General features: G+C 44.4%; 1 protein-coding gene across 8 annotated transcripts in view; it reads left to right on the plus strand.

Moving 5' to 3' along the window:
* Nucleotides 1-10,789, plus strand: part of ANKRD6 (ankyrin repeat domain 6) — a 179,070-nt gene extending 168,281 nt beyond the window's left edge. For all 8 annotated transcript variants that reach the window (XM_011229215.3, XM_034670818.1, XM_034670817.1 and 5 more), the window contains 5 exons: nucleotides 238-423; nucleotides 888-1,040; nucleotides 7,463-7,576; nucleotides 8,285-8,411; nucleotides 9,532-10,789. In XM_011229215.3, the coding sequence (XP_011227517.1) occupies nucleotides 238-423; nucleotides 888-1,040; nucleotides 7,463-7,576; nucleotides 8,285-8,411; nucleotides 9,532-10,103 (1,152 nt within the window). In that variant the 3' untranslated portion in view covers nucleotides 10,104-10,789. The remainder of the gene's footprint in view (nucleotides 1-237; nucleotides 424-887; nucleotides 1,041-7,462; nucleotides 7,577-8,284; nucleotides 8,412-9,531) is intronic.
* Nucleotides 10,790-15,246: the final 4,457 nt, after the last annotated feature.

Consider the following 15,246-nt stretch of genomic DNA (forward strand, 5'->3'; position numbering starts at 1 on the left):
CCACACTGCTTGGCTTGCTGGTTGGGAGCCAGAGCACAAAAATTAAATCTGGCTAACTTCAAACACAAGGTTAGCGTGCTGATGTATTTCTTTTGACGTGGGGTGCTTGGAGCGGAATGCCATGAGACAAAGCAAGCCGGGTCTTCGGCACACGTGGGTGAGAAGGGAGTGGTTGGCTGGGTGTCAGTCCTGTAGATGTCACAGTGTTCGGGGGTATTGTCCCTTCCTCTCCCACAGGTGTCAGCGTTTTCTGACCCCACCCCACCAGCAGACCAACAGCCTGGACACCAGAAGACCTCGCATGCTCATAATCATCCTAAAAAGAGGCCCAGGCACCGATGTTCCCCGCCACCCCCTCCCCACGAGTTCAGAGCATACCAGCTGTACACGCTGTACCGGGGCAAGGACGGGAAGGTGATGCAGGTACCTGGCGAGCCCTGTCTGGACCTAGGACCACAGGCCTAAGGCAAGGCCGTACACGTATTCCTATTCCTGGGGACTAATACCCACTTTCAGTGTTGACTTAAGGCATGAGCTTCAAAGATAAAGCAGGTGGCCCTCCTGACCTAAATCACAGGCGCACCCCCAGCTTAGGCCCAGGCACACAGCGGTAGTTACAAAGCTTTCCGCAACATGCTTAGGTGACTGGATCGTCGTGAGGCCCCAGAGTGGATAAAAGCAACAAGCACTGGCACTCTCTGAATCTTCTTAGTGCCTGTTGGTCCCAAAGCTTGGCCCACTGGACATCCCAAAGTTACGCCAGGGGTGAACCTGCCTCCTCCATCATCTGTATTCCCCCCTGCACACTGACTGGCACTGGATGGTCCTCAAAACCAATTTGTTGAAGGAACGATTGAGTGGATTGATTCCTTTACTGTTCCCGTCAGGCACCCATAAACGGCTGTCGGTGTGAACCCCTAATCAACAAGCTGGAGAATCAGTTGGAGGCAGTTGTGGAAGAGATCAAGGCAGAGCTGGGCTCAGTTCAGGATAAAATGAACACAAAGCTGGGACACATGGAGAACAAGACCCAGCACCAGGTCAGTGAGTGGCCCGGAGCGCTGCACGTCCAGGTATCCCGACAGGAAAGGAAATCAGAAAGAGCCCTCAGCACATCCTTCCCTTCTGTAGGCTCTGTGCTGAGCATGTCGGGCGGGCTGTCAGGGAGGAGGCCTGCCTTTGTGATTTCTTTCAAGCTCATTTATTCAGATTTTTAAAAATATTTTTTAATTTAAATTTAATTAACATATAATGTATTATTGGTTTCAGAGATAGGGGTTGGTGATTCATCGTTCTTATATAACACCCAGTGTTCATCACATCACGTGCCTTCCTTAATGTCCATCACCCAGTTACCCCATCCTCCCCACCCCCCTTCCCTCCAGCAACCCCCAGTTTGTTTCTTGTGATTAAGAGCCTCTCATGGTCTGTCTGCCTCTCTAACTTTGTCTTGTTTTATTCTTCCCCCCTTCCCCCACGATCCTCTGTCTTGTCTTTTAAATTCCACATGAGTGAGATTATATAATCTGTTCTGTGATTGACTTCTTTCACTTAGCATAGTATCCACATCATTGCAAATGGCAAGATTTCATTTTTTTGATGGCTGAGTAATATTCCATTGTATGTATATGTGTGTGTGTGTATATATATATACACACACAGACACACCACATTTTCTTTATCCATTCTTCTGTTGATGGACATCTGGGCTCTTCCCATAGTCTGGCTGTTGTGGACATTGTTGCTATAAATATTGGGGTGCAGGTGCCCTTCGGATCACTACGTTTGTATCTTTGGGATAAATACCCAGTAGTACAATTGCTGGGTCATAGGGTAGCTCTGTTTTCAACTTTATGAGGAATCTCCACACTGTTTTCCAGAGTGGCTGCACCAGCTTGCATTCCCACCAATAGTGTAGGAGGGTTCCCCTTTTTCCACATCCTCACCAACATCTGTCATTTCCTGACTTGTTAATTTTAGCCATTCTGACTGGTGTGAGGTGGCATCTCATTGTGGTTTTGATTTGTATTTCCCTGATGCCGAGTGATGTTGAGCATTTTTTCATGTGTCTGTTGGCCATTTGTATGTCTTCCTTGAAGAACTGTCTATTCGTGTCTTCTGCCCTTTTCTTGATTGGATTATTTGTTCTTTGGGTAATGAGTTTGATAAGTTCTTTATAGATTTTGGATACTAGCCCTTTATCTGATAAGACATTTGCAAATATCTTCTCCCAGTCTGTCGTCTTTTGGTTTCATTGACTGTTTCCTTGTGCAGAAGCTTTTTATGTTGATCAGGTCCCAATAGTCCATTTTTGCCTTTGTTTCCCTTGTCCTCGGAGACGTGTCTAGCAAGAAGTTACTGCGGCCGAGGTCGAAGAGGTGGCTGCCTGTGTTCTCCTTAAGGATTTTGATGGATTCCTGTCTCACATTTAGGTCATTCATCCATTTTGAGTCTATTTTTGTGTATGGTGTAAGGAAATGGTCCAGTTTCATTCTTCTGCATGTGGCTGTCCAATTTTCCCAGCACCATTTGTTGAAGAGACTGCTCTTTTTCCATTGGATATTCTTTCTTGCTTTGTCGAAGATTAGTTGACCATAGAGTTGAGGGTCCATTTCTGGTTTCTCTATTCTGTTCCATTGATGTATGTATGTTTATTTTTTTGGAATAGTTTGGGAAGAATAGGTATTAACAATTTTTTAAAAATATTTTGTTAGAGGGGTGCCTGGATGGCTCAGTCATTAAGCGTCTGCCTTTGGCTCAGGGCGTGATCCCAGAGTCCTGAGATCGAGCCCCGCATTGGGCTCCCTGCTCGGCTGGGAGCCTGCTTCTTCCTCTCCCACTCCCTCTGCTTGTGTTCCCTCTCTCGCTGGCTGTCTCTCTTGTCAAATAAATAAATAAAATCTTTAAAAAAATATTTTGTTAGAGAACATGCATGAGCAGGGACAAAGGGCAGAGGGAGAGAGAGAAGCAGACTCCCCACTGAGCAAGGAGCCCGATGTGGGACTTGATCCCAGTATACTGGGGTCATGATCAGAGAACCCTGACATCATGACCTGAGCTGAAGGCAGATTTCTAGTTTCATATTTTTATGGTCAGAAAAGGTGCTTGATATGATTTCAGTCATCTTACATTTATTGAAACTTGTTTTAACACATGATCTATTCTGAAGAATGTTCTATGTGCACTTGAATGTGTATTCTGTTTTTGGATAGAATGTTCTATAAATAGGGGCGCCTGGGTGGCACAGCAGTTAAGCGTCTGCCTTCGGCTCAGGGCGTGATCCTGGCATTGTGGGATCGAGCCCCACATCAGGCTCCTCCGCTATGAGCCTGCTTCTTCCTCTCCGGTTCCCCCTGCTTGTGTTCCCTCTCTCGCTGGCTGGCTGTCTCTGTCAAATAAATAAATAAAATCTTAAAAAAAAAAAGAATGTTCTATAAATATCTATTAAGTCCAACTGGTCTAATGTGTTGTTCAAAGACAATTTCCTGGGCGCCTGGGTGGCTCAGTTCATTGAGCATCTGCCTTCAGCTCAGGTCATGATCCCAGGGTCTTGGGATGGAGTCCCGCATTGGGCTCCCGGCTCAGCCAGGAGCCTGTTTCTCCCTCTGCCTGCGACTCCCGCTGCTTGTGCTTGCACACACGCACTCACGCGTGCTCACTCTCTCTCAGGTAAATAAATAGAATCTTTAAGACAGTTTCCTTATTTTCTATCTAAATGATTTATCCACTGATGTCAGTGGGATGTTAAAGTCTCCCAGTATTATTGTATTACTATCTATTTCTTCCTTTGTCTCCTAATAGTTGCTTTACATATTTAGGTGCTTTGATATTAGGTGCATATGTATTTACAATTGTTAAAATCCTCTTGTTGGATCGATCCCTTTATCATTATGTAATGCTCTTCTTTGTCTCTTGTTTACTCTGTTTTAAAGTTTGTTTTAAAGTCTGTTTCTTATGATATAAGTATTACTACCCTGGCTACCTCCTCCCCACTCCCCTTATATTTGCATGGAATCTCTTCTATCCCTTCACTTTCAGTCTGTGTGTGCCTTTAAGTCTGAAGTGAGTATCCTGTAGGCAGCAAATAGATGGGTCTTTTTTTTTTTTTTTATCCAATCACCCTCTGTCTCTTGATTGGATCATTTAGACCATTTACATTTAATTATTGATAGTTATGTACCTATTGCCATTTTATCGTTTTTCTGTTTTGCAATTCTGTTCCTCTCTTGCTTTTTCCTTACGATTGATGACTTTGTTTAGTGTTCTGCTTCACTTTCGTGTGTGTGTGTGTGTGTGTGTGTGTGTGTGTGTATCTGAGTTTTGTATTTACCATGCGATTCATATATAACATTCCTAAGTATATAGCAGTCTATGTTAAATTGATGGTCACTTGGGGAGCCTGGGTGACTCTCTTGATTTTGGCTCAGGTCATGATCTCAGGGTCATGAGATCAAGCCCCATGTTGTGCTTTGTGCCAGGCATGGAGCCTGCCTGAGATTCTTGCTCTCCCTCTCCCCCATCTCTCCCCAACCCAACCCTCCATTCATGTGCACATGCATTCTCTCTCGCTCTCTCTCCAAAAAAAAAAAAAAATTGTCACTTAAGTTTGAATACATTCAAAACGAACTTCATTTTTACTGACCCCCCCCCCACGTTTTTTGTATGCTGTCATTTTGTATCTTTCTTTTGAGTTTCCTTAACTACCTTTAAAGATACAATTTCACTTTGTCTCCTAACCTCCACACTAGATTGCTTTACTACCTTTACTGTATGTTGCTTTTACTCTTGAACTTTTTTTTTCATAATTTTCTAATTATGGCCTTTTTACTACTTAAAATCTCTTTAAAATTTCTTGTAAGGTTGGGGCTCTGGGGTTGCTCAGGTCAAGCATTTCTCTTCAGCTCAGATCATGATCCTGGGGTCCTGGGATTGAGCCCTGAGTCGGGCTCCCTGCTCAGCAGGGAGGGAGTCTGCTTTGCCCTCTCCCTCTGCCCCTCTCCAACTTCTGTTCTCTCTCTCTCTCAAATAAGTGGAATCTTAAAAAAATTTTCGTGTAAGGCTGTTTTAGTGGTGACGAACTCATTCACCTTTTGTTTGTTAGTCTTTCTCTCCCTTTCGATTCTGAATAATAAACTTGGTGTGCAGAGTAGTCTTGGTTGTAGGGTTTTTTTTTGTTTCAGTGCTTTGAATATATCCTGTCACTTCCTCTGGCCTTCGAAGTTTCTTAAAAATCAGCTGATAGCATTATGGGGGTTTCCTTGAATGTTATTACTTTTCTTTCGCCGCTTTTGAAATTCTCTTTCTCTTTACTCTTTGACATTTTATTTATGTGTCATTGTGTGGATCTCCTTTGGGTTCATTTTGTGTAGAACTCTGTGCTTCCTGAACCTATTTTCCTTCCCCAGCTCAGGGACGTTTTCGGCTATCTCTTCAAATAAGTTTTCTGTTCCCTTTTCTCTCTCTCTTCCTTCTGGGATGTCTATAATGCAAATGTTCGTTTGTGGTTGCCAAAGAGATCCCTTCACCTACCGATATTTTTTAAAATTCTTTCTTGTTCAGTTTGGGTGCTTGCCATTACTTTGTCTTCCAGATTCCAGACCCGTTCTTCTTCACCTCTATTCTGTTGGTTCCTTCTATTGTGGTTTTCATTTTAGTTACTATATTCTTCATCTGATTGGTTCTTTTTATATCTTATGTTTCTTTGTTGAAGTTCTGAATTCCCCCCTCTGTGCAGCTGCTCAGCGTCTTTAACCATCACTTTGAACTCTCACCAGGCAGGTCTGCTACCTCCTTTCATTTAGTTCTTCTGTTTTGTTCTTTTGTTTGAAGCCTAGTCCTCCGTCTCCTCATTTGCTTGACTTTCTGCTTTTGTTCCTCTGAACGAAGCAGAACAGCTCCTTATCCTCAACTTGAAGGAACAGTCTGAGGTGTGGCCATCCCCTGTGTAGAGGGTATCATGCTTGGTGACTTTGGCTGGCTGGCAGAACTGTGGCTGGTGTGGCCTGGGGGATCCCCAGGCTCTCTGCCCTGGGGCTGTCAGTGGGATGGCCTGAGCCGAAGTGGGTGCAGAGTGGGGCAGTCCCAGGGCCCTCTGTGCCATAGGCCCCCCGGCAGTTCAGCTGCAGCTGATGTGCTCCAGGGTGTTGTTCACGGGATGCACCCTAGCACGTTGTCTGGAGCAAAGGGGACTCGGGCGGGGAGGTCTCAGGGCACAGAGTTGAGTGTGCCCTGGCAGGTCATTTGGAGTTGAAGCGAGGGGCCTGGAGCGTTCAAGGTGCGTTGCACCTGTATCACCTCGGCAAAATGGCTGGAGCCATAGTGAGCACTGACTGAGGGTGTGACGTGTGTACCATGCTGGGGCTGCATTGGCGGGACAGCTGGGGCTGGTGGTGGCGTAGGGCAGGGCTCCCCAAGGTGGCAGGATGGCTGTGGTGCCCGGGCCCTGCTCGCATCTGTGACATCAAGCTGGGGGAGGAACATAGACTCTGGTGCTTGCCAGCCCTTGTGACCTGGAGACCATTCCAGTGGCTCCCCTGACATTTGGCAGGGCCCTGGTTCCTTTGTATTCTAGTTACCCTTTGAAATCCTGTTTTTTTCTCCTGTGCACCAGGGCAGGCCAATCTTCCCACGTTCCCAGTCCTGTCCCCACTACCGTGCAGTGTTGGGCATGGGGGTTCCCTTTGCTGCCGTGTCTCTGCCTCCCTTGCTCTCCTCTGTATGGCTTACCTGCTGTGGTACACAAACTGCTCGGTCATCCCTCAGGTCTCGAGGAGGAATTGCTCTATAAACGGGTGTAGATTGGGTGGGTCTGTGGAGTAGATTACAGGTCTTACGACTTCATCTGGGACCCGAAGAGCCCTTGCCATCTTTGTAGCTTATGTTTAAACGTAGTAATGTCTTCGACGTGTGGAGTTTCGGTGTGCTATTTAATGGCAATATACTCTTCTGTATATGGAGTTAAATGTATAATTTGTTTTTGTCTAGTACATGATTTGTTTACTTCCAGTATAGTTAACATACAGTGTTATATTTCGGGTGTACAATATGGTGATTCAGCAATTTCACACATCACCCAGTGCTCATCCCGTCAAGTTCATTCCTTAATCCCCATCACCTGTTTCACCCAAACCCCCACCCACCTCCCTAAGTCACACCTCAGGTTACCCTAACACTAGGTCTGCATTGGCTCGAGTTGTAGATTTACTGTGTGTTCAGTCTCTTCAACCCCTTAGGAATTTAACAAATGGGAAAAAGGAGTGACTACACAGAAACATGCTCAGGGATTGTGAAAACCTAGGGTTCAATGAATACTAGATGAAACTAGGATAAAAGAGAAGTTGAGGTTTGCTTCTGTTCTCTCTGGCCACTGCTTGGTACCCCAGAGCCCCGTCTCCGGAGTCAAGGGACCAGGCCCCATCCTGCGATCATCTCAGTCCTTTGCTCTTTGCCCGTTGAATCCCAGATGCGTGTTCTGGACAAGCTGATGGTTGAGCGGCTCTCAGCAGAGAGAACAGAGTGCTTGAACCGCCTGCAGCAGCACTCCGACGCCGAGAAGCACGATGGAGAGAAACGACAGGTGAAAACCAGGCTCTGTCCTTAGCCGGGTATTTACTACAGGTCTCCACTGAGTTAAGATGGACCCATCACTGAAAACCCAGAGGCCAAGAACCCATAAAAGCATTTGTATTACATAGCACGTCCTTTTTAATGTCCTTTTATTCATTTATATAATGAATAGAAAATAACATGTAGTTCAGTCCATTTGTTGCTGAATATTCTGGTAAGAGGTGGAGACTGAACCGTTCGTAGAACACACAGGCGAAGATGTAGTCTCTGCTTTGAATCACTTCTATGTGTTGTGCATTTGTTGGGCACTGCTCTGTTGTTGAGCAAGATTTGGTTCCTGCCCTTGGGGAGTTTGTCTGCCTAAGACCACAGACATAAAATGAGTACTTGTTGAGTATGAGAGAGTTCATGCTCCTGAGCAGCCAAAAATTCTTGATTTGTAAGATTTGGGAAGCTTTGGGCGTTCAAGGTGTCTCTTAACCTAAGTCACTCAAAGACTATAGACACTATCAGGCTTGGTGCTGGGTGAATCCTCGTCTACAGAGGGCAAGTGGAGAAGGCCGTGTGGTTGTGGGGGGGAGGTCATCCACAGCTTTTAGGCCTGTCAAGATCATATCTGGAACTATCATAATTGAAAAGTCCACTCTTGATGCTTTCATTCATAAACCACATGTCCAATTCATCATTTGTGCGGGTTTGTTTTTGTTTGTTTTTTTAGATGTCCTTGGTGGATGAATTAAAAACCTGGTGCATGTTAAAGATTCAGAATCTGGAGCTGAAGCTTTCTGGAGAGTCTAGGGCCTCTAGGAGCAAATCCACACCATCTACTTGCGAGTCCTCTACAGGTAACACTTGGGCAGAGAGAGCCATTCCGTCCAAAGTTGGTCAAACCTCCGATAGCATTCTCTGCTGTGTCCAAAGGCAGCCCCTAGGATAGGGCTGTGGAAAACACTGGATTGTAAAGTCTATAGGGCTGAGAACTTCCTTTGCTTACTGTTGTACATTCAGTTCCTGTACATCAATAAAGTACTCCTATTTAAGTATTCAAAATCTCTGAATGAAGGAATAAAAGAATTGTTGACTGGTTATAGCTATGTTTCAGGTACAGTATTGATGGTGTCAGAATGGGTCCCAAAGGTGAAGAGTTTTGAACAAATATCTTTCTCCTCAGCAGGGCTCTTGCCCTGGCTCTGGTGCTGCTTTCTCCTTTCTTCTCCTTGATCAGCTTTGACCTTAGTCCAGCTACGTAAAACCTCCATAAACAGCGGTTCATGTGTTGAAGCTGCCCCAGGTGCAGATAGAGATCTTTCAAGCAAAGTATCTTTTCATTAGCCACGGTGATGACTTTGAGGTCATTTAGAGCCTTTGTAATTAGGCCTCTGTGAGGAATCTTGATATGTCAAAGGTATTATGTTATTATAGACCATTTCTGGAACCACAGTTTTATGTTCTTTGTGCCCGTAACACTGGGGAAATCCTGGGCAAATTTTTCATGCGAGGGCTAGTTAGGGAACGTGGCTGGAGCTCTGGGTAGAGAGTATGACCACCTCTCTGAATTGGAACTAGTAACTGGGGCTATGGTGTGGAAAAGGCCCAGAAATTAGGGAATGGGCGCATTCATTCTCATCAGTACACACCCAGCTCTGTTTCAGAGATACTTGGTGAGCCGTGTCATCCTTAGCCCTCACAAGACGGTACCCAGAGCTTTCTAAGCTTTCTAACTAGCTAAAGGGAAGGCTGGCAATTTTTTGGCTTAAATGCCACCAGTGTCGTTAATCCATGAAAGCCCTAACCACCCAAAATGATCATCAGGGGGACATGGAAGGGGGGAGGGCAGAGGAGAAATTGCACATGGTGGTTGGCAGTGGGGAAGGCTGATGGCGTATAGGATTACCTGGCTTCTGAAATGCCGACGCAGAGCCACAGGACTGTGTCAACGTGGTCTTGTTTTCCTTCTGAAACTAGGTGTGGATCAATCAGTGGTCACTGCGGGTCCAGTAGCAGCTTCTGACAGTTCTCCTCAGGTGGTGAGGCCCAAGGAAAAGGCCTTCAACTCCACTGCTACCCACAGGCTACAGCAGGAGCTGTCTTCCTCAGACTGTCCAGGCTCCCGACTGAGGAATGTCAAGGTCCAGACAGCCGTGCTGCCCTTGAAAGAGGCAGCCAAATGTGATCAGCAGGCTGGGCCCTGTGTTGACAGGGGCACCCAAACCAAGAAGTCTGGGAAAAGTGGGCAGACAAGGCATCGGACCCAGCACCCAGCACCCAGCAACCCCTGTGGGCAGCCGCCACCAGCAGCAGGCAGTGAGCAGACTGCCCCTCACGTTCGAGACACTTCCCAAGCTCTGGAGATTACCCAGTATTTTTTTGAGGCTGTTTCTACCCAGATGGAAAAGTGGTATGAAAGGAAGATTGAGGAAGCACGAAGCCAAGCCAGTCAGAAGGCCCAGCAAGACAAGGCCACCCTGAAGGAACATATTAAAAGCTTAGAAGAAGAACTTGCTAAACTAAGGACAAAGGTGCAGAAGGAAAATTAGGAGCTGGGAAGTGGCCCAGGGAGGATTCTTGATGATTGCTGGCTTTGCAGCTCTAGAACAGCTATGCCCAAGGTGTCCGTTATCATGCACATGGTGGACTTGCCTTTTAAAAACAAGTAGAATTTCTGAAATGTGCCAGACCCATGCTTCCTATGCCCTGAAGTTATGACGACTTCAACAATGAGACTGAAACCAGGGGACGGTTGCTTAGTTTCAGGTTTCATTACAAACTCAGAACCTCGGTCCAGGTTCATCTGAGGTTCATAAAAGCTCAGATTAAGTGAGCCATGCTAAGAAACAGATGATGCGTAGAGCCTAAACCCTAAAATTCAGGATGTACGAAGTAGCATAAATCAAAAGGAAGAAGAAAAACGAATCCCTTGTGAACTCCAGTAGTCATGCATGTGGCCCACTCCTGCTGGGCCCAGACGAGAGTCTCTCTCTGTAAGAGCTGTGCTGAGATGTGCTAAACCCCCCCCCCCAAAGTCCTACTTCTCAAAGTGCTGACCTTTTAACCAGATGAAAACTTATCAAATAGATTTTGAGGAGAAAAAGATTTTCATGTCACTAGATCCCGTATATCTTAAAATACTTTGCAAAGTCAGTGGGTACTTAAAATAACGAGGCATTGGCTAATAGCACTGGGAGTATTTGTTAATAAACTCAAATGAGAAAGGTTCAAATCATTGGGTCATTGTTTCTGTATTTTCGGCCAAAATACTACAATACTACAATTGATTAATCCTACTGATTTTAAAGATTACTGGAAAAACATTCATCTAACAATTACCTGAAACGTCTATCCTTAATTGCACCCACTTATCCAAGAGTACCTTTCTAAATTTGAGTTTATCGGTCTACATTTTATAAAGAAGTAAGGCTATTTCTTGAAAGTATTTCACTTCTAATTGTGTCCTGTCATTGAAGAGCCTCAGAAGTTTCCTACTGGTTTGCAGTGACTCCGTCATGGTAAAATAATTCAGTAGCTTGATCTAGACCCCACTGTTCTGCAGCTTTGTGGAGTCCCAGGGATTTTACTCTGCTCTGTGGAGGATACAAAGTTGTAGACATAGCTTGGGTGTGTTGAAAGTTTGGATTTCTCTTCTATGCTTCTTGTCCCTTGGTGTGTGGGACTATATGCCTGTCCTCCAGATTCCAGGTATGCGCAGAAATCCCCGTGTGATTTCTAACAACACAGGAACTGAGTGACTACTGTCTCTAACTTTGAATAAAATGTTGCTCATTGAGCCAGAGAGAAAATGATTTCCTGACATGGGCACACCCAGAAAAACACGATATGTTTATGGTTCCTTTGTTTTTGCCCAATCAAGCTTACAGTTGTTTTAATAGTGACAATCTGTGGACACAGACACTCCTGACAGACTGAGATCCAGATGTAGGCACCATTACGCAGCCCGGATAGGGGCCAATTCAATGTCCCCTTGCACTGATGTTCATGTCTGTGAGCTCGTCTTATTCCTCAGCCACCGGGAAGGATGTGGTGTTCTTCCCCTGACCCCTGTGGCTCTGCTCCACGGAGAGGCGCCTTCTCCCTTGATTCCCTGCAGCCTCCCAACTGCAGAGCGAGATGCCGCCCTCAGCTTCTGAGGTCCCCTAACCCGGCGTCGCGGACAGCTTTAGAATCCTTCCTCAGTACACCTCAATTTCTTGAACTGCCTGATACTCAGCAAATCCTGAGATATTCAGTAAGTTGTAGTCTGAGTTCTTTCCACTTACCAAGTATCTTCTGCTATCCCAAGGAGTATCCTTGTTGAGAAATGCTGAAAACAAAGTAAATCTTATCTAGACTGTAGAGTCTTTGGAAGGAAGGATTTTGATGATGTAACGTCTACCCATCAGAAGCAGGCCGCTTTCTGTCATAAACTGGGTATTTTTGTCAAAGTCACAGGAAGAGACCAGGGAGGAATCCGAAGGGTCACAGGCACCTAGTCCGGTAGATACGTGGGTCCTTCTCTAATAGCAGGGAAGGCAGCAGAGGCAAGGAAGCAACACGATCGGTCAGCCTCCCACCCCGGCCTCGTGGCAGCATCTCATGATCCATAGCTTATTTTCAAAACCAGGCTTTTTGTTCTTAGTATTGTCAGAAATTCAACTCTGGGTCTGATGGGTATCTCCTTATTTTTCCCTTGTGCCTTCTGTTAAATGAGCAAATGCCACAATAGTACTCTTCCAAAGAAGCAAGACTAGTAATTGAGAGTCTGTCACGTGGGTCGTGTTTGAAACGGAGATTAGAACTTTGAACAGCTATGGGGGAAAATGTAAAACACAGAAAAGCTGTATAATACTGCAGTGGGGTTTTCGTTAGTGAATTACGGCGTTGAGTAAAGTAAAATCTGTGGTTAGATTGAATATAGTTCTAATCTTATCATTGGGAGCCCAAAATAAAGGAATTGATGTTTTCATGCTTAAATCTTTTTTTTTTTTCAGTCAAGTGCTGATACTTGAGAGGTATGTTGTCTTCTATTTAATATTTTTATTACCTTGAATTTCTCTTCCAAGTATTAAACATGGTTTCCAACACTATGGATATTAAAATCCTTATTTAAATGAAAGTGTGAATATTTAGTGTATATTTTCGTTTGTGTGGTTGACCAAATTTATGGTTCCCAGAAAGAGTGCCTTCACGCAGGCACACTTTACCTTGTTTTGATAGAAGGTTAACTTCTGGTAAATACATCTGCTTTAAAGTAGAGATCAGGTGCACTGCATGAAAAATAAATTTTTCAAAAGCCCATAATATGGAAGTATTTCTCAGCGTGAGCTTAAATGTTTTGTTTAAACTACTGACCTTTTAGAAAATACTGAACTGAGAAGAGAACAAAACCTCACTTATAACTGTATGCAGGTAAAATAACATTTTCTAACAAATCATTCATAAAAGCTAAATACATTTCTTCCCGATATAAAAGTCAAATTGATTAAGATTTAGAAGATAAAACCAGTGACCTTTTAGAATACTTATAAAAAAAATTAAGATTGTTTTCTGTTGTGATTTTATTTTATTTTTTTTTTAAGATTTTATTTATTTATTTGACAGAGATAGAGAAAGCGAGAGAGGGAACACAAGCAGGAGGAGTGGGAGAGGAAGAAGCAGGCTCATAGCGGAGGAGCCTGATGTGGGGCTCGATCCCATAACGCCGGGATCACGCCCTGAGCCTAAGGCAGACGCTTAACCGCTGTGCCACCCAGGCGCCCCTTTGTTGTGATTTTAAAGGGAAATATTCTTCTGTAGTATTGTTGGTCTATGACGATAAATATGAATGTATTAAATATGAGACATAATCAGAAAACAGCACAGAAATTTTCCTAATGCAAACCAGAGTGGGTAAAAAGTAATTTCCTTTTCCTAGTAAACAAAAATAGCAAATTTAATCCTGATAGAATTTCTCAAATGCCTGACTAAAGGAAGGAAATAGGCTATGGCCATTTCTAGTTTGGAACAAAGTGACAATTTGCTTTTGATTCTGCTTGGACCTTACTCTACATAATCCCAGTTTTTTTCCACAGTAGGTGCGAGCTGTTTCCTTCTGTGGTTTGACTAGCATTTTGCTTCCACAAAGGAGACAACTTAGGTAAGTGTGGGTCTCAGCCTCTCCTGAGTGTCTGCTTCTGTGACTCCAATCCTACAAACACTAGAGAGTATGTGCTGCTTTCCTCAAACGTTCTAAAGTCCTCTGCAGGCCCACCCACCGCAACGCCTGTGCTGAGTGTAGAAACTTCTAACCGATGGCACACTTCAAAGGAGGTAATGACGCAGGGACAGTCAGTATGCTAAATAATGATCCTAGCCACTTATCCTCATGCTAGAAAGCTTTGGTATTTAAAAAGTTTTAAGATAAATATTTGACTTATTGTAGTTCAAATACATAAACTGAACAAGTACCGTAAAATTAAACTTGAGGAACAAAACTTTTTCAACCAAGAGTGTAGTTGTGCGGGTTTTTGTTTTGTTTCGTTTTAGAGGGTGGGTAGGGGATGAGGGAGAGGGAGAATCTTAAGCAGGCTCCATGCCCAGCCTGACGCAGGGCTCGATCTCACAACTCTGAGATCATGACCTGAGCCAAAATCGAGTCGGCACTCAACCTACTCAACCACACGGGCACCCCCACATGAGTATAGTTCACAGGGGATATCCAGAAAGGTAATTTGTTGTCTAAGCCAGAACACTGATAAAGATGCTAAATAAAACGTGTTTCACCAGTTCAAACCTGGCCAACACCTTAACAAGCATGGCTCCATATGGGAGAAGAAATTGTTGTTTAGCCTAAGATTTATTTAGCACTCAAAAGTTGTCCATTATTATTTAAGATTATAATAACCTTAGCCTCTGGAAGATGAATTTGTAGTCTTTTGCCCAACACTTTAAAAAACAATCAAAACAAATCCCAGGTTTTGTTAGGTTTTCTTGGAGTCTGGTATTTGCATCCTACAAACTCTCAAACCACAAGCTCTTTGACACACACCACTGCTGGGAAGAACGTCCACAAGCCACTGGCTTCTACACCTCATGAAAGGATGATCTGTCATGTCAAGATTTGAGACTTACTAGAAACTGCGTCTACTTGAATAGGTGCATCATGCCGCACAAAGAAAGCGTTCCCTGTTCAGAGACCGTTCACAAATGCTTCTGTTCACCAAATGGCTTTGCAGTAGGCTGACTAATGTACAGCTGTGTACAAACCTGATAATTAGCTTGTGCATTTTGAATGAGATTACCTGGCTGAAGGATACTCAGAATTATTTTTTCTTCTGGGCTGAGGGAGGAGAGGGTGGACCCTGGCCATGCAGGCAGGTCATGGACAGACGCCACCATTGGCTTCTCTCTCTGCTCTGGGATGCAGAGTCCAGTACTAGGGAACCATGTATTGTTCTGCAAAATTTCTCCTACATTTTTCAGGTGCTGGTCAGATTCTTGGATTAACTTTTTAGATCTGTATAAGAACAGAGGACATCCTTCTGTAGGACTGCCAATCCCGCCTCTTCCATAAGCTTTCACTTTCACTAAATTAACTGTTGTACATTTGGTCGGAGTGTCCTCAGGTCAACTTCTCATCTTCAATGTATTCTTCAGACTTTTTCTTCCTCTCACTGGAAGAGAACCTGGTGCACCAAGGATCTTCCC

The sequence above is a fragment of the Ailuropoda melanoleuca genome, chromosome 10 (genome assembly GCF_002007445.2).
Source record: "Ailuropoda melanoleuca isolate Jingjing chromosome 10, ASM200744v2, whole genome shotgun sequence".
Lineage (NCBI taxonomy): Eukaryota > Metazoa > Chordata > Mammalia > Carnivora > Ursidae > Ailuropoda > Ailuropoda melanoleuca.